The 27606-nt window shown below is 46.7% G+C and overlaps 1 protein-coding gene across 4 annotated transcripts in view; it reads left to right on the top strand.

The window, feature by feature from the left end:
- Window positions 1-27606, top strand: part of LOC119167875 (uncharacterized) — a 596496-nt gene that overhangs the window by 415942 nt on the left and 152948 nt on the right. For all 4 annotated transcript variants that reach the window (XR_012884394.1, XR_012884393.1, XM_075867434.1 and 1 more), the window contains one exon: window positions 2455-2531. Coding sequence is in view for 2 of the 4 variants with exons in the window: in XM_075867434.1 (XP_075723549.1) it covers window positions 2455-2531 (77 nt within the window). In the remaining 2 variants the exon portion in view is untranslated. The remainder of the gene's footprint in view (window positions 1-2454; window positions 2532-27606) is intronic.

Genomic DNA, 27606 nt, shown 5'->3' with positions numbered 1-27606 from the left:
GAAGTCTGTGCAGTTGTGCTTATATCGTGGTTATTTTTGGTATATCATGAAGGGCAAGCATCGCAACCACACTCATACCGATGAATGCAGGCATGTGGATGCGCACGTTACGCCTGCACTTTATGTCGTGTACCTTCTTTCCTCTCTCCGTGTGTGGTTGCGCTGCCGGTCCATCATGATATACCCAAAGGGACCACGGTATAAGCAGAAATGCACGGACTTTGGCCGAAATACAACCAACTTTGTCAAGTTTCAGTCTCGTTATAATTTGGGCAGATGTCATTATCTTTCGAGAGAAGAGTGAATGATTTCTAGCCGAGTTTGAGCATTCAATGTAAACTCCAGGCCGGTTGCTGGACAATAATGTTTGGCTCGCGTGTTCGAGGAAGCCTCGAATGCCAATCGTAAGCGTTTTCAGATCCCGCTCAAAGAGTGGTACAGGCACCCTGGAAGGTGAAACCTTGAGCGCAAACCGAAAAAGGGACCGCTATGAACAGATGAGACAAGCACCCGCGCTGGGCTTGTTTTGTGTATACTCGCTGTGGTCCATCTTGGCTTAATTGCGTTGAAGCTTTCAGATGAAAAAAAAATATACAGCAGCGCAAACACCCACGAAAACACGCACACGCACACACCCCCTCACGCATACACACACACACACACACACACACACACACACACACACACACACACACACAGAGAGAGAGAGAGAGAGAGCTATAGATGAATGAGAGGACAAGCGATTGCACCTGATCAACACCCCCCCCCCCCTTTTTTTTTACCCGCGAAAGCAATCTGCACCGAATGTCGTTTCGACTGCCTACGGTATCGCAGAATTTAAAACCCTTCCGCGCCTCACATGGTTTTGCAGTGCCTCCGAGATCGCTTCACTTTGACCAAACGACCATCATGCAATTGTGTAATAGTGTCATCTTGATGACGTCACAAGATCTAACGACCTGTGACATTATGATCACGTAACCACAAGACATGTTTTCTTGCATAACTCGGGCTGATGTCGATGCCGCGCAGTATGACTATACGCGTTTGATGAAGCATGTAACGCCTTAAAAGCAGCTTAACGTGTGTTTCGCTGCATTGCATAATTGAATCGAGCTGAAAAAAAATTCGGCATATCCCACGTTCCTGGGAATCGCCGTTATGCGAAGCATGCAGAGGGAAGGTCACCATGTTTAAATTTTTTCATTGAGTGAGACGTTATGAAATGACGCTAACTATATGTACAAATGTTACACGCACAGACATATGTTGTAGAGTTGCAGATGTTTATATAACCAGTTGTTTGCACTTGCGCAACGATGCCAACTGGAACATGCGTATGAGCAACATCAAAACCTGAATTGAGGCGCTGATGCTCGCGAGAGTGCTGGCCCTGGACACTGCTACATAAAACAACTTCAGCGCATGACAACAACCACAACTGAGGTTAACCCAACGTGACGGCTGTATCAAAGGAGTACATATGTAGTGTTTGTAAAATTCCGTAGGCTGCATTGCAAGTACTATTGACGTTTCACGAAGATTAGCGTCTATCTGAAAAGTATTTCCGAGACCTGGCGTAGCTTTGTGGTAAAATGCTTCATTGTCACGCAGAATGCTTGGCTTTGATTCGTGCTGGGAACCTGATATTTATTCTTTGCATGCGTAGGGTCGACGCCACCGATGCCAGGTGTTTCTTAACACTCGCGCGTTAAAATTGCCCATGTTGGTTCTCGTCGTTTTGGGGCAGATACTAAGTGTCTATCACCTGTGGCACATACCCGCATACCAGCGGACCATACCCACCCTTGGGTATGTGCCTCTGTCTGGCCGGAAGTGTTTGACGACGTACGTGACGGGATAATGAAATTATTTACGTCCTGACTAGTGCGTCATATTCGTCATATCCGTCTTATCCTCCCATGCTAATTTCGGTTCACGCCAAGTTAAGGGGGTGACCACGAGATCACGCAAACGTTAGCGGCTAGATAGATACGCTCAAAGTCGCTGAAGTTCGCGCTAAGAAATGCTTCGCATTTTAAAAAAATATTTGCCCAGTGGTTGTGCCTGGGGCTAGGCTGTCAGAGATCCACTGTACGAGAAACATCTCCCGAAATCCTCGGCGAAGGTCCTTTCCCGCCCGACGGCCAAGGAGGTGGATTAGAAAATACTGTAGGCCCGTGTACTCAGATTTAGGTGCACGTTAAAGAGAACCCCCGGTGGTCGAAATTTCCGGAGCCCTCCGATATGGCGTCTCTCATAATCATATGGTGGTTTGGGGATATTAAACCCCGCATATCAATCAATAGGCATAGACGAATAAGCTCATTGAATCTACTAAAAGTGCGATATGCTTTCTCTATAGAACTTCGGACGATAATACTGAACAAACACTTCTAAAACAAATGAACGTTGAATATCAGGGCAAAATTATCACCATTTTTTTTTTTTCAGGACGAATGAACCATCATGTGCAATGCGAATTAATGGGGGCTGCAGCGTGGCAGCGTGGGGGCTTTCATCGAGCACAGGTAAGCGATTTTCACTCAGGCTCCTTTGCTCCCTCGATTGATCCGTTTTCTTTTCTTGTTTGAAGTATCGCACAGTCAGCTCGGAAACGGCGGCGCCGCTCGTAAAACGCAATCACGGCCTGCTGTGCTCCCCACCCACGTCGTCCCCGTTGAGATGGCTTCGCTAAAACGACGGGGAGGAGGAAATAACATTATTAAAGAAAAAAAAAAGAGGCAAGATGTGGAAGAATTGTCTCCTTCCCCTAGGTGGCAGCCATGAGTCCTTGAGCTGTGGCATCCTCGAGCCAATATGTTTTGTTCCCGCACATCGACCTCGCGTGAGCGTTAGAATGCTCTCACGTTTCAATCGTTTTCAAAATTAACATGGTATGCTTAGGTATCAGGGAATGAGAGGCATGATTCGCAACCATCATAGGCGCGCCGAGCGTCCCCCTTTCAGGGGGAAGGAGGAGGGGTTCGTTAAACCTCTCTCCCACCGTTCTCACGGAGGATATATATATATATATATATATATATATATATATATATATATATATATATATATATTATATTTATATTTATATTTATATATATAACTTGCCTGCTGCTCCCGGCAAGTTATTTTTCCACCCCCTTTTGTTTCTTATTTACATTCGTTCTAATAGCTTCCCTATGTACATTCCTTGGCACTATTATCTGTTAGATGTCATTATTATTGTGTCAAAACACGAAAAAATGAGCCATATATATATATATATATATATATATATATATATATATATATATATATATATATATATATATATATATATATATATATATATACGTGTGTGTGTGTGTGTGTGTATGTGTGTGTGTTTATACGTTGACACTTTAATCAGCGTGTACACGCTAGTTAATAAGGCAGTTCAGGTGAGTGAAACCGCAACCCTGCCAAAAGTCCAAGTTGCACCGATGAGCTTGGAAGGTAGACGACGCTTTTCTCAGTTTGCACTGAACAGTCAGCATATCTGCTTCCGCTTGTCAAGAATATCAGGTTGTTTTATGGGCGCTGACGTTGCATTATGATCTCCGTCACTAGCGCCAACTTGTCTAGACTCTGCGTACGTGCGACGGCGGTTAGTAAGTTCTGCGGTTTCTAGAACGTTAATCGCCAGCCAAGTGCGTCAGCATGTTTATCTTCGGCTGACGCCAAGTAACAGTGGAACCTCGCCGTTCACGGCACAGCGTATCTAGTGGTTGTGGTCAGCGGCTTATCCGGGTTTCCTGGTAACAGGTTGGAGTTACAATTAATGTGTTTTCCATTTATGGTTTCATGATTTAAGAAGAAGAAGAAAAAGAAGAAGATGACGATGATGATGATGAACATGGTGATGACGAACATGGTGATGATGACGGCGACGATGATGACGAACATGGTGATGATGATGACGAAGATGATGATGACGACGAAGACGAAGATGATGACGACGAAGACGAAGATGATGATGACGACGACGACGATGAGCATGAAGATGATGATGATGACGACGACGACGACGATGAGCATGAAGATGATGACGACGACGACGATGAGCATGAAGATGAAGATGATGACGACGACGACGATGAGCATGAAGATGATGAGCATGAAGATGAAGACGATGAGCATGAAAATGAAGACGATGAGCATGAAGAAGAAGAAGAAGAAGAAGAAGAAGAGGAAGAAGAAGAAGAAGAAGAAGAAGAAGAAGAAGAAGAAGAAGAAGAAGAAGAAGAAGAAGAAGAAGAAGAAGAAGAAGAAGAAGAAGAAGAAGAAGAAGAAGAAGAAGAAGAAGAAGAAGAAGAAGAAGACGCGGTTGTCATCAGCTGCGCCCACTGACGGAGACAGCCCGCGTAGCCGCCGCACTCAGTTAGCCCGTCGCGAGCGCCGAGAAATGAAAGGGTCGCGCTTCTACCGGGGGTGTGAGAGACAGCTTTGATGTTAGTTCTGTCAGTGGAGTTCGGACATCCTTGACATCGTCCGTGACAGGCTGCAGTTCGACTGTACTTTGTACACACGAAGGAAAGACCTATAGCATCATCCAAGAATGCCACGCTTGGCCCCCGTATAAAATGAACAATCTTCGTTCTTTTTTAAGCGTTGCACTACTCGTGTAAATTTTTCTCACTTGATGAAGATGATTCTTTTAATAGTTGCCAAATTTTATCACTGCCTGCGCGACGTTCCTTCTACGTTTGGAATGAGGTATGTGACCCAAACAACGGAAGCTCCGGGATGCCGGCTTCTATAGGCGAGCAATTGTGCCGCAGAGGTCCATAATACCCACGATGGGAACACCTTTAGCGTGTGTCACCGCATGTGCGCGAAAGGGAAAACCATCATGATGACCGTTAAACGACACGTATGGTAAACTGCTCACCCGAACCCACCTTCTCTATGCTTCGATACTTCATCGCAAACGCAGCGTGCAGCGCAACCAAAGCTACACATCGCTGCAGCCAAGTAGTAATGGTAAAAGGATTTCGTGTTCCCTCACTGCCCACCTCTGGTCGACATCTGTTTGATGCTGTCTCACCTGCACAGTTGTGGGCAATGGGCTAGCCCCATTTTCCCTTCACACAGCCGCCACTATGACTGCATTCAAATTGGTTGAGTCGTAATCCAGCATATATGCGGCGCTGCACGGAACAGTCGTGAAAGAGTAGGTGCTTGCTGTCTTTCTTGGTTGCTGTCAATAACCTCGGCCTGCATACACGTCACGCGTGGAGAAACGCGTGCGTATAGCCGAAAGACTTCGTGCCCCGAGGATTTCACAAAAAGCTGGAGCGTGTCCCGCGGTACCACGATATCTTGACGGATGGGGGCGACGGATCGCCTGATCCATAGTTTTCTCGCTGGATACGGGCCGGCAACTCCCACAATGGGAGCTTGCGCAGTGCCCTGGGGCTTTCACTAGCAGGTAAGTATGTGTCGCATGCAAGCTTCGCATAGGCTTCGACAAAAGGCGGCTGCAGAAGCCCGCCAATTGGGTGAGCCATCTTAACAGGGAAGTTCACTGAGTTGGTGATTAATAAGGCTTTGATCTGCGATCCACTTTTTTGGAAATCGTGTGTTCGTTCGTTGAAGCTCTTACATTTTGTTATATTGGTAGGAGCAGCCTACTTTCTTGCACAGATATGTCTTTAAACCTAATACATAATTAACAATAGCAAACTGCCCCGCGGTGGTGGTCTAGTGGCTAAGGTACTCGGCTGCTGACCCGCAGGTCGCGGGATCGAATCCCGGCTGCGGCGGCTGCATTTCTGATGGAGGCGGAAATGTTTTAGGCCCGTGTGCTCAGATTTGGGTGCACGTTAAAGAACCCCAGGTGGTCGAAATTTCCGGAGCCCTCCACTACGGCGTCCCTCATAATCATAGCGTGGTTTTTGAACGTTAAACCCCACAAATCAATCAAATCAACAATAGCAAACTGAAGGGGAATGAAGTGCCATGATCTCTTTAATGATTATATTGGAGAGGTTCGCACCTCTCCAGATTACCGCCCACTATGACCGATCCGAATTGCCGCTCCGGGATTGTATGACGCGACATACACAAAACTCACCCCAACACTCATCAAAGAAATTGGAGAGCAGCATGCTCACTCTAGTCGATAGATGTATTTCCGTGGAATAAAGACGAAAGAAAGAAAATGACAGCCCTCCTGCCACGCGAGTTCGATAAAACCGAGTGGCGCCGCGCACAGCTTTGATTGCGTCGCTCCGTCGCGCAATCAGGGGCCGTGCGAAGAAGGGGACTATACAGCCGACGCCTGCACGGCAATCGCGTTCCCTTAGCAGCGCGTATACGAGCAGTGCGTGCAGTGATGTCTGAGGGTACCGGCGAGATCTGTCACGACCTCTTCGCGTCGGCTTGACTACGGGGCGGTGGTTTCGTCGTGAGTCACGCGGCCTTCTCTCATTGTCTTGGCGGCCTGGAGGGGCTCCCTCGGAGGCCCTAGTCCGCGCACACGTAATTCCTCCAATGTCTCCCGTGTACGCTTGTCATGTCGCGGACGCCTCGTTAGGAGACGCCTGTCTCGGCCGGTAGATGTCACTATACTACAGCGACCAGCTGCCTCGGTGCTCGTTAGCGCGCACCAGCAGGCCAGGAAGACCTGCCCGCTCGGCCATTTACTTGCATGACCCGACGCATGCACCTAACATATGTTCTTCGACGATTTGTGTTGGCTCTGTGTCAGGGCGATGTACTGTGCATTGCGTGAGTGGGAGGGTGGTGGTGGTGTGAGGAGAGAGGGAGGGGAGGTGTTCGTGACGATTACGGGTGATCTGGCGATGCACGCACGCAGCCACCTGCCCCCTTCGAACGATACTTCTGGTCGAACCCTTCACACTGACGTTATGTACTACCCCAGGCGGTCTAAATTTCAGGAGCCCTCCACTATACGGCGTCTCTCATAATCGTATGGTTGGGACGTTAAATCCCACATATCAATCATCAATTATGTAATGTACCAATTGTCTAAGGAAAGCACGCTGCTGGTAACTCTTGGTTGTCCAGACACAGGGTACGTTCACGTTTGTTTTGCATTTTATGTAAAGTCTATAGTGGGCCTTTTAAATAAAATGTTATATAGGGCACCGACCGATTTACTCTTTACTTATTTACTTCTTTAAATTTCCACCCTCTCCCTATCTTTGGACCCATAGCCTCAGGCTATGGGTCCAATCAGTGTTTGTAAACTTCATGTGACAAATGATAATAAACGTTCAATCAAATCAAACAAAATAAAATAAAATCAAATCTCTTGCACTGCATAGTAGAGAGAGAAAAGGAATGTAATTAATACAAGAAGGTTAAATAGACCATACTCGGGGAGAACTTTACGTGGCAATGAAGGGAAAGCTACGGAGGCGGAGCTACTGCTCCTGTACACCTCCGCGACGTAGTCGGGTTCAGCTGGCGTTTCGAATGACGGCCGTGTTCACGCAAACTCACTGCACACAATTTGATACCTCTGCTTACACAGCCATTTGTCAGTGAAATTCGACACATTCGGCGAGTCGTCGGAATAGCTAAAGGGCGCCGTGCGCTTACCTGAAGATGAAAGCGCCATTTGGACCATGAGGTGCGACGTTTTCAGAAACGCGAAAACGCGAATCGACACTTCGGAAAGTGACAACAGATATGAATATGTGCTCGGTGCATGCAGCGCCTCTTTATGAACATCATAAGAAATAATTTTCTTCGTTTTTTATTATTTTCACGCGGAAAACACGGACGCATTTGTGGTGCACTATATTTTATACTTCCTTGGCACGCGTCCACTTTGGCTCCGTAGCATTCCCTTCACTGCCACAGAAAGTTGTTTTCGAGTATACCGCCCGGTAGTTACACTACACATGGGGATGCGAATAAGAGAGTAAGAGCGTGAGAAGGAAACAAAGTACCATTAATCAAATTTCACAACACACGCATGATCTAATTCTATTGTATCACGGCTGGTCGCCCTATTATGTTGCCTTGAAGAATTGCCGGAGGGCTCGTGTGGCTTCTTGTGCTGGAAGCCAGGCCCTCAAGGTCTTGCCAGTAAGAGGCCACATCAGGTTTCGTCGAAACACTGCACAGCCCGGCAGCTGTGTTAAAATTGCGGTCACGGGCATACGAGTTCATAAATTGTTGCTCCCTATCACAGGGCATGCCATCGAAATAGCAACTTCGTTAGTCTCTCTCGGTTTATTTGCTCATTTTTTAAATGTCATTCTCTACCTCTGGCTTGTGTATTTCGATTACAGATAAATGTTTAATTTGTATACGCTATTCATAATTTAATTATCTTCTATAGCTTCACAAAGCTCAATAATGGAATATATTGAGGAATTGCAGTTCTTCTTCTAATTCCTGTTCATAATATGGTGAATGTCTTCACATTGAAATCCTCATCCATGCCGTGCTGTATCGCAAGAATGGTGTGCCTGCCATTCATGTGATGTTGCGTTGCTGTGCTTGATGTTTAAAACAATTCGCCGGACGCACCTAATTGACCGCCAGTGGAGCTGACTGACGGACCGATAAAAGATCTATTGTTACACGCTTTCCCGTACCCCTCCCCCCATAAAAAGGGGGTGCTGTATCAAAAACATTTATGCGCAGTGGCGAACTCTTTTTAAACAGCGGACCTGGTGAAACAGTTAGCGCCACCTAGACTCAGTGCATCTTACCACAACGTTCTCTCTCACCAGCACCACGTGTGCTCGAGCGCGCGCTACAATTGGTCGACTGCTGCACAGCCAGTCACCTGCACAGCCAGTCGCGCTCCTGCTGTTTCCTTGTTACCACGCCATCTGTACCGCTTCCGCCGTAGCGCCTCCTTTGCTTTCCTCCTGCCTACCCAGCTTCAATCTCTCCACGTACCAAGCCTTTTTGGACCAGGCTCGACTCACCACACACTTTAGCCATGCTTACTTTGCTCTCTCTCGCTCGAGTTTTTTGTCTCACAGTTATGACTGTGACTTGGGGACATGCACACGTAGCGCCATCTCTGGCCGATGCAATCGGTGGCCTGCCGCTACTGTATATGTTCAGAAAGAAGTGTTCATTGATTTGCAGTACTTGGTACTCTACTAAGGGAGACCAGATATCTGTTTCAGTGTTTAAAAAAGTGGATAATGATTTCAAATAGTAGGTGCGCTCTATGGGAGAGCATAAAGGTGTCCGTGGGCCTCAGTTACGAAATTGCGGTCTGCTATTTGCGAGGCGTGAGTGTTGTTTAGAAAAAAAAATTGGCAGATCCCACGTACAGTGGGAATCGATGATATGCGAAGCACGAATGAGAATTGTTGATATGTCACTTTAATATCAGCACAACATTACGAGGTGGAGGTAAATGGTGCTGTACATGACTTCCGTGTCATGATTATCATGTTTAAATGTGTCATTTAACTTCCTCATACAATCACGTCACGTGATGTCAAATTTTGTATCTGTGGAGCTTGAGAAATGGCCGCGAGCAAGCTATGAGCGTGGCATGTTGTCATGTTCTTACATGACACGCGTGTCAGGATTATTATGTTTACACCAGTCATATATTTCGTCATCCATTGACCTTACGTAACACCAAATTTCGTATATGTGGAGCTAGCGAAACGGCCGCGAGCGCATCATAAAAGGCCTAATATACTCCAATGTAGCGCTGACGCGCGCGCGCGCTGGGCACAACGACGCTACGTTAGCAAAACGAGAACACTCTATAATCTGACGCCAGGCGTGACCAGCGTCCGTCGGCGCGAAATGCGACATGCTGCATATCGCGCCGATGCGTTACCCAGACAACACTGCGCCTTCCTCTTTTCGTGACGGAGGGACGCCAGGTGCGCTGAAACGCGCATGCGTCAAAGCAACGCAGCGCGGCGCGCGCCTGCAAGTACATGGCACGACTGGCGCCTGGCGTGGCAACGCCAGTATGATGCTATGAAATGAACGCCGGTGAACAGGCGCACCGCGTCACGTCGAAATGTATTGGCGCATTGACTGTGGCATGTAGTCATGTTCTCACATGTCATGCATCTCATGATTATCATGTTTGCACCAGTCACATACCTTCGTCATCCATTGGTGTCACGTAATACCAAATTTGGCATATGTGAAGCTAGAGAAACGGCCGCGAGCGCATCAGAGTGGCAAGTAGTCATGTTGGTACATGACACCCATGTCATGACTATCGTGTGTGGATATGTCATTTACCTATGTCGTCAGTTAGCGTCGCGTAATGCTGAGTTTGGTACATACTGAGTTTGGTAAGCTAGCGAAACGGCCGCGAGCGCATCATGCGCGTAGCATGCAGTCATGTTGTTACATGACACGTATCTCATTTTTATCATGTTTGCACCAGTATCATACCTTCGTCACTCATTCACGTCCCGTAATGCCAAATTTGGTATAGGTGAAGCTAGCGAAATGGCCCCCAGCGCATCATGAGCATGGCATGTAGTCATGTTTTTACATGACACTCATGTCATGATTATCATATTTGCACGAGTCACATACCTTTGTCATCCATTCACGTACTGCAATACCAAATTTGGTACATGTAACGCTAGGGATACGACCGCGAGCGCATCATGAGCGTGGCATGTTAGCCATGTTGTTACATGACACGATGTCATGATTTTCATATTAGGGCCTGTCGCTTGTGTTTGCCATGCAATCTTGCCATACCGTACCAGTTTTGCGACATGCCATGTGAACGAAACCAAGAGCTGCAAGACCATGAAATGTAAATCATGACATTCATGACATACATGTCAAAATTTTTATGATATGACTAGTCGAATATGTTCTTCATACAGTCATGTTATGCCATACCAAGTTTGGTATCGATACGATTATCGAAACGGCCAGGAGAGCTAAAAGGCGTAGGCGTCTAGACAGACAGACAGACAGACAGACAGACAGACAGACAGACAGACAGACAGACAGACAGGCGGGCGGGCGGGCACACGGACAAATGGACGACAGACAGACAGACAGACAGACAGACGGACGGACGGACGGACGGACGGACGGACGGACGGACGGACGGACGGACGGACGGACGGATGGATGGATGGATGGATGGATGGATAGATAGATAGATAGATAGATAGATAGATAGATAGATAGATAGATAGATAGATAGATAGATAGATAGATAGATAGATAGATAGATAGATAGATAGATAGATAGATAGATAGATAGATAGATACGCTCTAAGTCGCCGAAGCTCGCTAAGAAATGCTTCGCATTTAAAAAAGCCGGTAGTGGGTGTGACTGTCCTTTCGATCACGGGAGTTGGCCGGCCATGCAAGCCGCCTGCCTCCCGAGCTGTGTTGAAGAGTATTTCCGAGAGTCGTACGTATTCAGAAGCGGTCCTTAAATTTAACTTGACTTGCCACAGCCTACAATGCAGCACAAACGCGTCTCGAACGCGCTGTCTTAAGTCGTTACCAAGGCATGTAGCACAAACGCGTTCCAAACGCGCTGCATTGAAGGCGGTGACAAATCAAGTTCAAGACAAAAATATTGGCAGATCCCACGTACAGTGGGAATCGATGACATGCGAAGCATGAATGAGAAATGTTGATTTGTCGCTTTAAAATAACTTTAAGCACAACATTACGAAGTGGATGTAAATGATGCCGTACATGATTTCTGTGTCATGATTATCATGTTTGGATGTGCCGTTTACCTTAGTCATCTATTCATGTCACGTGATACCAAATTTAGTATATGTGGAGCAAGCGAAACGGCCGCGAGCACGCTATGACCGTGGTATGTTGTCACGTTCTTACATGACACGCGTGTCAGGATAATCGCGTTTGCACCAGTCATATATTTCGTCATCCATTGACGTCACTTAACACCAAGTTTGGTATATGCGCAGCTAGCAAAACGGCCGCGAGCGCATCATGAAGGGCCCAATATACTCTAATGGAGCGTTGACGCGCGCGCACGCTGGGCTTAGCGACGCTAAGTTAGCAAAACGCAAGCACTCTATAGTCTGACGCCAGGCGCGACCAGCGTCTGTCGGCGCGGCCAGACGGCAATCGGCGCGAAACGACATGCCGCATTTCGCGCCGATGCCATAGAGTATCATTACTCTATGCCGATCCGTTGCCCAGAAAACACTGCGTCTTGCTCTTTTCGTGACGGAGGGACGCCCGGGCTCACTGAAACGCGCTTGCGTCAAAGCAACGCAGCGTGGCACGCGCCTTCGAGTACATGGCAGGACCGCCGCCTGGCGTGGCAACGACGGCGTGACGCGACGAAATGAACGCCGGTGAGCACGCGTACCGCGTCACGTCGAACTGTATTGGCGTCTTGACTGTGGAATGTGGTCATGTTCTCACATGGCACGCATCTCATGATTATCATGCTTGCACCAGTCGCATGCCTTCGTCATCCACTGGCGTCACGTAATACCAAATTCCGCATATGTGAGTCTAGAGCAACGGCCGCGAGCGCATCAGAGTGGCAAGTAGTCATGCTGTTACATGACACGCATGTCGTGATTATCATGTTTGGTTGTGTCATTTACCCATGTCGTCCGTTCGCGTCGCGTAATGCAGAGTTTGGTTCACGTGAAGCAAGCGAAACAGCCGTGGGCGCATCATGAGCGTAGCATGCATCTCATGCTTATCATGTTTGCACCAGTATCATGCCTTCGCCATCCATTCACGCCCCATAATACCAAACTTGGTATAGGCGAAGCTAGCGAAACGGCCACACGCATCTCATGACAAGCATCTCATGATTATCATGTTTTCACCAGTCACATACCTTCGTTATCCATTCCCGTACCGTAATTATAAATTTGGTATATGTGACGCTAGCGAAACGGCCGCGAGCGCATCATGAGCATGGCATGTAGCCATGTTGTTACATGACACGCATGTCATGATTTTCATGTTAGGGCCTGTCGCTTGTGTTTCTCATGCAATCATGTCATACCATACCAGTTTTGCAACATGTCATGTGTACGGAACCACCGCAAGAGCTACAGGACCAAGAAACGTAAATCATGACATTCATGACATACATGTCATAATTTTCATGTTATTACTAGTCAAATATGTTCTTCATACAGTCATGTAATGCCATACCAAATTAGGTATTGATACCAATATCTAAACGGCCAGGAGAGCTAAAAGTCGTAGGCGGCTAGATAGATAGATAGATAGATAGATAGATAGATAGATAGATAGATAGATAGATAGATAGATAGATAGATAGATAGATAGATAGATAGATAGATAGATAGATAGATAGATAGATAGATAGATAGATAGATAGATAGATAGATAGATAGATAGATTCAAAGGCGAAGTTCGCTAAGAAATGCTTCGCATTTAATTCTGGTTAACGATTTTGAGCACTATAGGTGCTCTACTATGAGAGAGCATGAAGCCGGCCCGTGGACCTCCCACTTGATGACGCCCTGTTAACGAAAATTACGGCGTGAGCCTAGAGGTATAATGAGCGCAGAGCTTGCGTGCATAGAAAAAGTTGTCAACGATTTAGTGTATGATGTACTCTACTATGGGAGAGCAGAAAGCCGTCCCATTCAATAAAAACAGCTAGAGACCGTGTGCTTGAAAGAAGTGGTTAACGATTTACCCTACTTGGTACTGTACTATGGGAGAGCTGTGTTTAGAATAGGTTTTAACGATTTAGAGTACGAGGTACCCTGCTATGGGAGAGCATAAGTCATCCCGGACAGTCTGCTTGACAAACTGTCTCAGAAACCAGTGGGTTTAGAAAAAGTGGGGAACGATTTAGAGTACTAGGTACTCTACTATGGGAGAGCGTAAAGCCGTCCCGATGAACTTTGACAACACCGACTTTGACGTGATAGAAGCGAGAAGGAAATAACCGTCCCTCTCAGGAGAAATACATGGAGCATTAATGTTCGAGAAACACAAGCGAATGAAGAAAGCGATTCAATTTTATATGTAACAAAGACCCAATGGAACGTTCTCGTGAAATTTGAGTGTCACATTAAAACTACGTGACTTCCCAGAGTGTGTAATATTTTACAATGGGGCACCACGTCTGTGTTTTTTTCACTGTTCATTTCTTTTATCCCACCGTCCGGGTCGCGCTACCCACAGCAAAATTATCTCTAATTGCCGACTGGTCCAGCTTGCCGTTCTGATTCAATTTACAATGAGGACCCAAGTCTTTCCAATGGGCGGTGTTGAGTGGTACTGGAAAGCCACGCGCGCGCTTTGTATCGGGACACTGAAATGTTACCAGAATGCTCCAGCGGACCTCAACCGCATATAACCAGGAGTCGTCTTAAGAGCTTGCTCGTTAGGCTCGAGTCTTGTCTGTCCATCCCACCGTCGTAGCCACGCTCCCTTTGGAGCAAATGACAGTGTCAGAACGGTACACGATGAGCAGGTCTCTCGCATGACAGGGCTCGCTGGGCAAGCTACGCTACGCCAGCAAAACGAGAGCTGCGACGCGATGCGCAACCGACGCGACGGCCGTCCGCCGGCGCGCCCATATAGTACCCATAGTCCACACCGATCTATGTCACGGACCCTTCGCGGCTCCTGCTAGGGGACGTCGTTGTTAGATGATCGAGTGAATGTACGGAGGATTCACGGTTTAACAGATTTCCAGGGGCGAAGCTCCCAAAGTCGTCGGTCTGACCATGCACGTCTTTTGCGACCGGTTCGTAACCACCTAGTTGTATGACTCACTCGGCAGGTGGCGCTAGTGTGAGCGACACAGATGGACGGACGGACAGACAGACAGAGACACTTCGCTCCACTCATCATCATTCACTCGTGAATATGCTGTGATTTTCGAGAACTAGCTTTTCATTGCCCCATATATAGAAACGACGGATGAACGTGCGCAAATGTTTATTACTTCCAAGGTTAATGCAGGAGGGCCTGCCACGTTGGAACTAATAAACATTTACGCACGTTCGTCCGTCGTTTCTCACCGCATACAAAGGACTGGATCCGCAGAAAAAAATCTCATATATATATATATATATATATATATATATATATATATATATATATATATATATATATATATATATATATATATATATATATATGTGTGTGTGTGTGTGTGTGTGTGTGTGTGTGTGTGTGTGTGTGTGTGTGTGTGTGTGTGTGTGTGTGTGTGTGTGTGTGGAGAAGTCTTATCATGTCGCGGATTCAGCGTCGGCGGTGCCGTTCAACACCCCACTGCGCATCCTAGGCCAATGCAGGGGCTACGTCTGCTAGTTCACTGCCAACAACCATTCACTGACTGCCCGTACATGTAGGCATTGCATCGCGCGTTCGGAATTCAGTCAAGGGCGTCTTTCCTTGGCTTTCGCTTGACTTGACGCTTTGCTTGACTCGAGTAGATGCGATGGAAGCAAGAGTATACCTTCAACCAGTAGTGATGCACAACCCAACATCAGCGTCCCACCACTTGTCGAAGACAATGGTTCTTCTTCATTCAATAAATAAGAATAATAAAGGCGATACAACATTTACGCATTCCCAAACCATACACAATTACGCAACATTCATGCGATACCCTCACCACTTTACTCGAGCACCCCCCCCCCCCCACCCGTGGGAAGATGCGGGTAGCTTTTGAATGCGAAGCATTTCTTAGCGAACTTCGGTGACTTTGAGCGCATCTATCTATCTATCTATCTATCTATCTATCTATCTATCTATCTATCTATCTATCTATCTATCTATCTATCTATCTATCTATCTATCTATCTATCTATCTATCTAGCCGCCTACGACATTTAGCTCTCCTGGCTGTTTCGATAATGGTATCGATACCAAACTTGATATGGCATGACATGACTGTATGAAGAACATATTTGACTAGCCATAACATGAATGTCATGATATGTATGTCATGAATGTCATGATTTACATTTTATGATTCTGCAGCTCTTGCGGTGGTTTCGTTCACATGGCGTGTTGCAAAACGGGTATGGTATGAGATGATTGCATGGCGAACACAAGCGACAAATCCTAACATGAAAATTATGACATGTGAGTCATGTAACAACATGACTACATGCCGCGCTCATAATGCTCTCGCGGCCGTTTGGCTAGCGTCACATATACCAAACTTCGTACTACAGTACGTGAACGGATGACGAAGGTATGTGACTGGTGCAAACATGATTATCATGAGATGCGTGAGATGTAACAACATGACTAGAAGCCACCTCATGATGCACTGGCGGCCGTTTCGCTTGCTTCACCTATACCAAACTTGGTATCACGTGACGTGAATGGATGACGAAAGTATGATAGTTGTTTGCAAACATGATAAACATGAGATGCGTGTCATGTAACTTGGAAGAGGGCCACAGTGGTCTTAATCCCCAAGCCAGGTAAGTCACCCAGCTTAGATCACCTCCGCCCGATCTCCCTTACTTCTTGCCTTAGCAAAGTAGCAGAACATGCAGTACACAACAGGATATCGCGCTACATCGAGAGGAATGACCTATTTCCATATAATATGGTAGGTTTCAGGCCCTCACTTTCCACGCAAGATGTCATGCTCCTCCTCAAAACACAAATAATTGACTTTCCAAGCAGAGATGTAAAAGGGGTCCTCGCACTGGACCTCACTAAAGCATTCGATACTGTCAAACACGACTATATTCTTAAGGAGATATCGGCTTTGAACCTGGGAGTTAAATTCTTCTCCTTCGTTGAATCTTTCCTCGAGAGTCGGACGGCGGCAATAAAACTGGGACAATCAGTCTCGGAGCCTTTCAAACTCGGACGAAGGGGTACTCCCCAAGGGGCAGTTATCTCCCCCCTTCTATTCAACATAGCCATGCGCAAGCTGTCGGCAAGCCTTTCTAAAGTTCCTAATGTCGGACACGCTTTATATGCTGACGACATTACAATCTGGTGTCCCGGAGGATCGGAGGCGGCGGTTGAACAAGCTCTACAGGAGGCTCTGGACGTTACAGAGTCTTTCTTGGAAGGTACGGGACTGGCGCTTTCGCCGGAAAAGTCGGAACTCCTGCTGTACAGACAGGCTAGACGAGGTGTTAGGGGACTCACCCCTCTCGATCAGGTGCCCATTAGCGTTTGCACCAAGGATGGTCGCACAATTCCTAGAGTCAATTCTATGAAAATTCTGGGGCTTTTATTAGACTCTAAGGGATGCAACGCAAAGACTATAGCCCATCTCACCACAAAAACAGAGAACATTCTGAGATTAATTATGCGGGTGTCCAACAAGAAGGGCGGCATAGGCGAGGATATCCTCCTTAGGGCCCACCACGCTTTCCTCATGAGCCATATCATATACATAGTGGCGGCTCTCAATTGGACCAAAACGGAAAGAGATAAATTGGACACGCTCATGCGCAAAAGTGTCAAAAAGGTGCTCGGCGTCCCAATCACGACTAGCACAGAAAAACTCATGAAGTTGGGAGTGCACAACACCACTTCGGAATTAATTGAAGCGCAAAGGTCAGCACAAATAATTCGGTTATCGAGTTTCAAAACAGGAAGAAAACTGCTCGATGCGGCAGGCCTCCGTCCTATCTTCAATCAGGGAGAAACTACGCAGCTTGATTATCAAACAAGGAATTCCTTTATTGTTGACCCTCTTCCACGAAACATCCATCCCCAACACAATAAAGGTCGTAGGTTGGCGAGGGCTAGGGCTTTCATAAAGAACCTCTCCGGAACAGAGACATTTGTGGACGCGGCGCGCCACGCCGGCGGCAGCGGGTTTTCCGTGGCAGTAGTCAATGACAGGGGAGAACTTGTCTCGGCAGCTTCAGTGAAGACCTCCTTGGTCGATGTAGCAGAACAGGCTGCTGTAGCGCTGGCATTACTAGACACGAAACGCACCACGGTGTACACCGATTCCCGAGCGGCCGTTAGGGCGTTCGCATCGGGATTGATAGCCACAGAGGCAGCCAGAATTCTCCACAGCGAACCCCCTCAGACGTTATTCATCACATAGTCTGGTTTCCCGCTCACATGGGACCAGACGTACTGCCGGGTCACCTGAACCCAAACGAGATAGCCCACGACTGTGCGCGAGGTTTCACAAGCCGCGACGGGGTGGTCTCTCGGGTGGGTTCGGGAGAGCTCGTCCACAGTGATCCTCTCGTTACTTTTCACGAGATAACATCTCATTACAGAGGAGAGCGACAGACTTTTCCCTTTCCCCATCATAAGCTCCACAGATCACAAGCAAGCACGCTCCGCATGCTCCAGACGGGGTCTTACCCCTCTAGGGGCTTTCTGAGCATGCTTCATCCGGATATTGATCCACTTTGCCCAGATTGTGGTAAATTTTGCTCTTTGAGTCACATGCTCTGGCAGTGCCCTGCGTTACAGGATTTTAAAACAGAAGAAGACTGGACGACGGCAATCACAGACCCCAGACAAGACGTCCAGCTGGCTGTCCAGAGGGCCCGTGAACGAGCGGTGAGGCATGGCCTCTCTGTTCCGACATGGGACTAGCCAACGGCTGGGTGGGGACCTACATAGTTGGCCCGCTGCCTTGCCTCTCAGGACCAAATAAAGTTGTTTGTCCTGTGTGTCCTGTCATGTAACAACATGACTACATACTACGCTCATGATGCGCTCGCGGCCGTTTCGCTGGCTTCATTCACATGTACCAAACTCGGTATTACGTGATACGAACGGATGACATAGATGACACATCCAGACATGATAATCACGACATGTGTGTCATGTAACAACATAACTACACGCCACACTGATGATGCGCTCACGGCCGTTTCGTGAGCTTCACGTATGCCAAATTTGGAATTTCGTGACGCCAATGGATGACGAAAGTATGTGACTGGTGCAAACATTATAATCATGAGATGCGTGTCATGTGAGAACATGACTACATGCCACAATCAATGCGCCAATACATTTCGACGTGACGCGGTGCGCGTGCTCGCAGACGTCACCACGCCAGGTGCCGGTCCTGCCGTTTTCTCGCAGGCGCGCGCCGCACTGCGTTGCTATGACGCATGCGCGTTTCAGCGCGTCCGGCGTCCCTCCGTCACGAAAAGAGGGAGACGCAGTGTTGTCTGGGTAACGCATCGGCGCGAAATGTAGGATGTCGCATTTCGCGCCGGTTGCCGTCGGGCATCGCCGATGGACGCTGGTCGAGCGTGGCGTCAGACTATATAGAATGCTCACGTTTTCCTGACGTAGCGCCGCTGTGTCCAGCGTGCGCGCGCGTCAACCTTATATTGGAGTATATTGGGTTCTTCATGATGCGCTCGCGGCCGTTTCGCTAGCTCCACTTATACCCAGGTTTGTGACACTTGACGTTAATGGATGATGAAATATATGACTGGTGCAAACATGATAATCCTGACACGCGTGTGATGTAAGAACTTGAGAACATACCACGTTCATAGCGTGCTCGCGGCCGTTTCGCTAGCTCTACATATACTAAATTTAGTATCACGTGACATGAATAGATGACGAAGGTAAACGACACATCTATACTTGATGATAATGACACGGAAGTCATGTACAGCATCATTTACTTCCACCTCGTAACGTTGTGCTGACTTTAAGTGCACATATCAACATTTCTCATTCGTGCTTCGCATATCATCGATTCCCACTGTACGTGGGATCTTCCATTTTTTTTTTCTACCTGCTTTCCATTCAATTATGGAATGACGACACCGCTGCCGCCGACAGATGGTGCCACATACATGTGCCTCAAGTCTTGGGAAAGCGCTTTTGGAAAGTACGCAGGACGATCCCCAAACGCTTACCTGGACTTTAAGTAGCTTTGCTTTAAGAAGTGATCTTCTCGGAACACGGCAACGATAGCGCCAAAATACAGCCACATCGTTCAAAAAAAAAAAAAGTTTTGCGACTGCTTCGGCTGCACGAGTCGACCCGTAAGAAATAACAAAAGAGAGCGGTACTTTACATTACTCGACGAAGCCATGCCAAGCCGCAAACGCGCATGTATCTGCCGCCATGGAGAATTAAAAATATTGCTGGAGTGGAAATCATCGTCTAGGAGTGAAGCCGTGCCTCTGGAAGGATGGCGGTTGTGGCGGCCATCTTACTAGGGGCATGATAAAGTGTCACCGTACAGCGTTTGTGTGCTTAGAAGAAGTGGTTAACGACTTCGAGTACTCGGTACTGTACTATGGGGGAGCTGAGAGTCGTCCCTTGAAAGTGGAGCCTCACAGCCATGGTACTGCCGATAAAGCCGTTCAGCGTTTAGGAACGGAGCGTCTTCTTCGCACGCCCAACGAAGGTAATGTGGAAACTTTTGCGGGTCACATAGTGCTCCAAGGCAGTAGTTTTCCCTAGTGCGCCTCTAATTGGAGGCAAAGTTCTTTGGATATTTAGTCACCCATACTCGTTTTTGTGTGCTATCTCGTCGGGAATAACTGTCTTTTAATAAATAACTAACGTAGAATTTACACTAACATATCAAAGCCACTTGATCTCCAAGTGGGCACTACCAAAAAAGAGCACGTTTCCGACATCTTGGCAGTGGCAAAAGCTGGATTCACTTTCGCTGGCAAGGCATTGCGGGAGCTTCCACTCCAGCAATTGTTTTAATCCTCCTTATCCGCCTCATACAACCATCATTGCCATGTTCCGCAGTCACTATAGCTTCTCGCGTCTCTTTGCTGAAAGGAATAAGCAAAATGGCGTGTACATCTCGGAAGTGCGCCATTTCGACAGCTCGGTTGGGGAGGTGAAAGGAGTGCGCAGCGGAGGAGGACAAGTGCCCATTCGCTGAGCGTAAACAAAAACGTTTTTTTTTTTTTCCTTTTCGCGCCGGAAGAATACGTCCTAAGACGTCGATCAAGGACGCGAAACAGGCGTTAGAAAGATCCCAAGAGTTTTTCTCCCGCCTCCCTCCTATACGCGCTAGGCAGTAAACATGTCCCGCTTTTCAGATGCTGTGGCAGTTCGATATAATAGGGTTTTTTTTTTTTTTTGCCAAGAACAACAAGGCCCGAGAAATACCAAATCCCGACCCTGGCGTGCGTTCCAGATCCCATTTACTGCGCGCACCGGTGAATCTATTTTTAAGGGCTCCATTCCCGGGCACTTGGGCAGGAATTGACATAGCCGCGGGTCGCCCTATATATTTTGGTGACTCGAATAAATGGGGCTCTGGCGTTGCCTGTTCTCCGATTAAAACAACAAACAACGCAGCCGCTTCGGAACCAGGGGCCCGGAAGATCGGCCGATGCGCTGCATGTTCGGAAAGGTGACAGCTGCGGTTGAGGAAAACAATAATATATCGATCGATGAGTGGATCTGATTATTTGATGGGATCGTTTTATTTTGAGCTGGATTTTATGTGAATATTTGTTGGGAAATGACGACAAGGTCGCAAGAACGAAAAGAAGAGATAGACCAATCGATCGAATGATTGATTGTTTCATCATGGAGTAATCGACAGCGCAACAGGCTAGATACGGACAGAAGAAAAGGACGCTGTACTAAACTTCCCAACTCGATATTCTGTTTCAAGTTAATTGATTAATTTATTTATTTATGTATTTATTTATTTATTTATTTATTCATTTATTTATTTATTTATTTATTTATTTATTTATTTATTTATTTATTTATTTATTTATTTATTTATTTATTGACCGACCGACAGGCCAAACGACCGACCGACCGACCGACTGAATCATGAACTATATTTATAGAGAGGTGGTGATAGTCAATACATGGGGTGAGAAGAAAACGAACATGCTGTTCGCCTTTGAGTCGTCTGAGGCGAATACGTAAAAAGCACTGAGTATTTAAGCTAAGCTACATAGCTCAGTTTAATAGCATAGACCAATTAGGATCTAGTAGATGCTGAAATTAATTGGGGCGAAGTTCGCAGGCGTGCTAGTTCTTGTTACAAGAGTACGACGAAGCGTTTCTTGTGTAACTTAGCTCAGAGTGCTCGACTGACTGCTTTGTTACACGTTCACTTTAGACGGCAATGGGATTTGCGCCACGAAAGCATTACTGTGTGATGTGTTGCGAAATTCTTACCGGCGAATTCTCGGTACTGCAGGTACATGATAAGAAATTCTAGTTGAAACAAACAACGCTCAAAGCCACCTACACGGAATCTTTAAAGAAAACGTATGTCTTCCGTCTGTAGGCATAGCACGTAGCTTCTTGTCGACTCGTTTATTCAAGGAGTAAGTCTGCTAAGGGCAACTTAGGAGGGCGAACTTCGCGACTACGCTCATGCCAGGCGAGAACGTGCGTGCAGGAGCCTATTTTCGTTTCTTCTTTTTTTTTTTTTCTTTCACTATCACTCATAAGAGTGCGCAGTCAGCTCTGAAATTCCTACTGACACAGTTGTATAGGTGCACCGAAAACTTAGTTCTAAGCCTCTTCGCTTGCGTATGTCGCAACAAATCTGTCGGCGAAAGCTTCGTGCCCCATTAGAGGCGTACGCGTACGCCTCCTTACGCGTACGCGGCGGCATTGGGAACGACATGGGTTAAAGTGGGACAAGAAATCGTACGTATTCAGTCGTTAAGGGGTCTGAATTCGTCCCGTACGGTTGTTAAAAGCCCACCCCAAAGCGACAGCGCGCACTGGGTGGCTTTGCTACGAAATCCTTACGCCGAAAATTTGCGAAATAAACACACACACAAAAATGAAAAGAGAGAAGAAGTTCTCGCTCTTACCGAAGTTACTATCATCGGTACTGTGCAGCAGAATGGAAAGCATGCGTTTTTTTAGCCAATCAGAAAAGAAAGAAAGAAAAAAGGAAAAAAGAAAAGGAAGGAAGGAAGGAAGGAAAGAAGGAAGAAAGAAGGAAAGAAAGAAAGAAAGAAAGAAAGAAGGAAAGAAAGAAAGAAAGAAAGAGAAAAGCAAAGATAGTTATGTGTGGCACACGTACATTATGTTGTACAAATCGGACAAAGGCAATTATGGGGCCCATTCGCAAACATGCGTACAAGAAACTTTAATAATTGTTGTACACATGAAAAGAAGCGGAAACTAAAACCTTATACCTTAATGCAACAGATAAGATTTGGCTATGTATGCCAGAGGTACGGAGATTCGTTTCCATCGTTTGAGCATGTGGGCGCCAGCCGAGCATGCATGCCATTTAATGGCGAGTTGACTTTGTAGTGATTGAAATAGACATTAAATTACATTCTGTTCTGTTAGTGATGTAGCTCGTCACTTTCGTTCACTGGTAAGCTATTAACGCAACGAATTACTTCGAGTGAGTAATTTTAAGAAAATTACTCATTACTTAATTTTCTTACTATACTTCTGTCTAAAGCAAAATGTGGCTTGCTTCTCTTTCTGCAAAAAAGATGCACCTAAGATGGAAAGTAAAATAATAAGAACACTATAAACACATTATATCTCAAGTTTATAAATATAAAGAAAGATACCTAAGATTTCAATCCATATCGGCTGTAAATAAAGTGTGCAGGAGTCACTGCATCACTCACGAACTTTCGTTCATGTAAGTTCAAAGTAACTGCCTTAGTTGTGTAAAGTTATAGTAAAATGCTATGAAATCACTTTCAGACAGCTATAATTTTCGATGTAGACTCATTACTTAAAATATTCTAGCCAAGTAATTAGCAATGCAATTTAATTTACTTCTTAGCAGAACTATTTCGCTCTCTGAAAACGACGCAGAGGGGGCTGCGTTGGTGGCTCTCACTTGACAACACGGAAGCAGATTGTCGACGTACTGGACTACAACACGGTGCCTGCCTGGAAAAGAAACTGACGTCGCCGGAAGGGACACAAAACCAGGCGAGCGCTCGTCGAGTTTTGTGTTGCTTCTTGTGTTATCGTTTGCTCGCGATTCTTGTTCAAGTAAGAACACCTACAAACTCACCCCAAACTTCAGTTCTTGCATGGTGCCCAGAAGAACGTTGACGTGGTACATTGAATGCTGCGTGGGTAAGCTGCTTGTATACAACATAAACACGGGGGGGGGGGGGGCGTGTAACGTGGTTAGCCTTTGTGCTGAAGAATGATGACGTAAACCGCGTGCTATGTAGGCCCGTCTGCTCAGATTTGGGTGCACGTTAAAGAACTCCAGGTCGTCGAAATTTCCGAAGCCCTCAACTACGGCGTTTCTCATGGTCATATGGTTTTTTTGGGACGTTAAACCACACATAATCTATCTATCTATCTATCTATCTATCTATCTATCTATCTATCTATCTATCTATCTATCTATCTATCTATCTATCTATCTATCTATCAATTTATCTATCTATCAACCAATCAATCAGTAAACCGCGCGCCATCTACTTATATCAAGGAGTATTAAAGAAAAATTGCACGTGACTTGACCAACCGCTTGGTTTGGCGCGATGTGGGTACTGTAACATTGGCAGCTTCGCTGACGTCAGTACACGACATTGCGGAAGCCGCGATACGCAAGTCTCTTATCTCTGACATCTTCGGATCGCGCATGCGCGACTTTCATTTCTGGTTCCGGGTAGCGGCCGCTACCGAATCGCCTTTGCTACGTGGCATGATTCACACGGGAAAGACGTGCATATGAAGCGGGCTTTGACGGACTGTCGCGACGTATAGATGCGGCAGATTGTGACAGAGGCGGAATCGTCTCATGAGTACGTGTGAAACGCAGAGTCGCCACAGATATTATACAAATTGCAACTTTTTTTTATATTGTTCTCGACGACAAAGACTACCGTCCCTGGGTCAGTATTGATAGCGATGCGCGGCTTTCCCCTTTTAACGCGAAAGCGTTATTGAGCGTGGTTCACAGAAATTCTGGCGTCGGTGTCGGCGTCGGTGTCGTTGATTGTGAGCAAAAAATTATGATCTTATGTGTTACCACCGAAAAAGCGAGAACGACGCAAATAAAATAAATCATAAAAAAGTCTTAGGCCAGAGTGGCGATCAAACCCGGGTCTTTTTCGTGGCAAGCGTATGTTCTACTACGGGTCTCTTTGCATATACTGTACAAATAACTTCCTCTGCTTGGAAATGCAGCGAAAGTAACTTGCATGCTTTACAAACACACGAGTCCCGTCTAGATGCTTCATAATACAACGTGAGAAAGTGCATTAATAATGCCTGGTACAAGCGCACATTGCCATCGGCCGTAGTGTGTGCCTAGCAAGTTCGAAAAGGTTTCATGCATTAGGTGTTTGAAGGACGCACTATAGGACCAAGATATCGCTATCGCATTTAACTTTTAAAGGCGAAGCTTTAGGGTTCCCTAATTCTTAATCCTTTTTTTAATCGGTATTATATAACTGACATTGGTACAGGGGGAATAAGAGGCACAAACTCCTCCTCTCCCGAAAATTTTCAAGTTTGCATGCGTAAACACAGACGCAGCCACATAAGAACACCCGTACGAATTAGTGTAGGCATCTATTATGCGCTTCATCCTCATCTGGACAGCAGTCAATCATCATCACCTGTTCTGGCTGACAGTCATCATTGTCTTTGAACGTGCGTTTCATCTTCGGGTGCGTTCCGCTTGTTCGTTCCCGAGTTCACGGCCAATAAACCTCGTTACAACCGAGTCGTCATAACACATACATGCAAGAGTGGTTCAAAGCCCGACCGCCCCACCACCCCGCGCAATCTCCGAAAAAATAAAGTACCGGTATAACACGTGTAATTAGCTGTTAAGCGGCCACAGAATATATAAGACTATATAGCACAGAATTGACCGTGTATTGCAAGAGACCGCAAAGCACCGACCCTGTATAGCGAGGCAGCAAAAGAAGGCTCACGCCTCAGTAGCGCCGGTTCGCGTCTCAGTAGAAAACGCGCAACTTTCGGTGCTTGAGCGCCACGTTCATGCAATGTGCCAGTCATAAAAGGAAGCCCAAGGTGTGCTCGAGCGAACGCGCCCACAACGCAAATGCACGCACGAGATCTCTGCCCGCGAGAAGTCGTATAAGTGTTCGAGCAAACTGCATGACAGTCGGTGTGGTGGCTTCCTTGGCGTATATGCCTGTATTGCGAGCCGAGCGCCCCCTAGGCTTGTGCATACGAGGCTGCGCGGTTAACGAACGCGTCCCGAAAGAAGCTATGCACACAAAACGTCGTGGCTCCGTGTTCTGGATGAACTATGCAGGGGGAGGGAGTTCACAGGCGCGATAGAGGGATGACGTTTATATGGCTTTCGCATGCCGCGTGACACGGCGCTGACTAGACACGTATTTATGGCCGACAGGGGGCGATGGGGCAAAGCGTGCACAGCGGTGAGATGTAGGGGGTGCTGTAGGTAGGTTACGTGTAGGAAACGTTGGGTGTATGGAGCCTTCATCTATCTATCTATCTATCTATCTATCTATCTATCTATCTATCTATCTATCTATCTATCTATCTATCTATCTATCTATCTATCTATCTATCTATCTATGTAATGTCATATGATGCTTGCGGCTCCTGCACAATCTTAGTTTTGGGCTGCTGTGACAAGTAAAACCGCGTGGTCTTTTGCATTTTAGGGGAGATGCTCCTTATAGCGGCACCCGTTCGTCCCTCGTAGCCGTCGTAGTAGTGTGTAACAAGTATAACATTTTGACCTCCAAGGTGGTGCCGGTGAGAGATTTTTTCTGTGCGTTGTTGAACAATGAAAGATAGTGCTCAATGTACATGCCAATGGCTGCTAAGTGGGAATGAGAAACAGGAGAATTAGGCTTTTAGTTAATACGTACGCTGCGATTTTTTTATTGTTCAACGCACAGAAGACAAGAAAGGGTCGCTACGTTATACTCGCTGGGCGTAACCTCCTAGGCTTTAGAAAGGTATAGCGAGCGTTGGGCCGCAGTGCCATGAATACAGTGAACTAGTATATACCATGAACTCGAGGTGGTTAAAGGTGGGAAGTAGACACGAAGCGCAAGCCGTAAGAAAGTGTGCGTGTGCCACCTCTCGTTTAGTCCTTGGAATGTCCGCTGGATGGTGGTGCTTCTATATGGGGAATATATGATGAAAAGATGCGAGATGGTGGTAATTGGAGTGTTGAATAGGTGGACGAACGGACACACAGACAGGTGCATGGACGGACGCACGGCTGACTGCACGGACGGATGGACACATGGACGGACGCAGGAGCGGATGCAAGGACGAAAGCAGGTACGCACGAACAGACGCACGCATGGACGGGTGGATGGATGCACGGGCAGCCACATAGACGCACGCATGGACGGATGGAAGCAAGAACGAATGGACAGACGGATGCTTCGCCCCACTATCCATCATTCACTCCGTGGATATGCTGCCATTTTTTTTTTCGAGCGCTGCTGCTTATCGAGAGCTATACTCTAAAGTACCGTTTATTTAAGAGTTTGAAATAAGGGACGCAGCGTTTTGCGACGAGAAGTTACCTGTCTCTACAGCACCGGTGTGTAGTCGTGGCGCTCGCGAGAGTGCGAAATAACCCGGGCCTACTGTTGTAATAAAAACTGAGCAAATTATACTAAAACACCATGGTCATTTGGTCTTCGAGCACGCGGACGAGGTTTGTTTGAGGCTAAACCAAATAGACTTTTCTTTAGGCACACGGGACGGTTCTAAGCTCTCCCATAGTAGAGTACCGAGTACTCTAAA

This window comes from Rhipicephalus microplus, chromosome 6 (genome assembly GCF_043290135.1).
Source record: "Rhipicephalus microplus isolate Deutch F79 chromosome 6, USDA_Rmic, whole genome shotgun sequence".
Classification (NCBI taxonomy): Eukaryota; Metazoa; Arthropoda; class Arachnida; order Ixodida; family Ixodidae; genus Rhipicephalus; species Rhipicephalus microplus.
The sequence above is the reverse complement of the archived record's forward strand: the minus strand, read 5'-3'. Positions and strand labels throughout refer to the sequence as shown.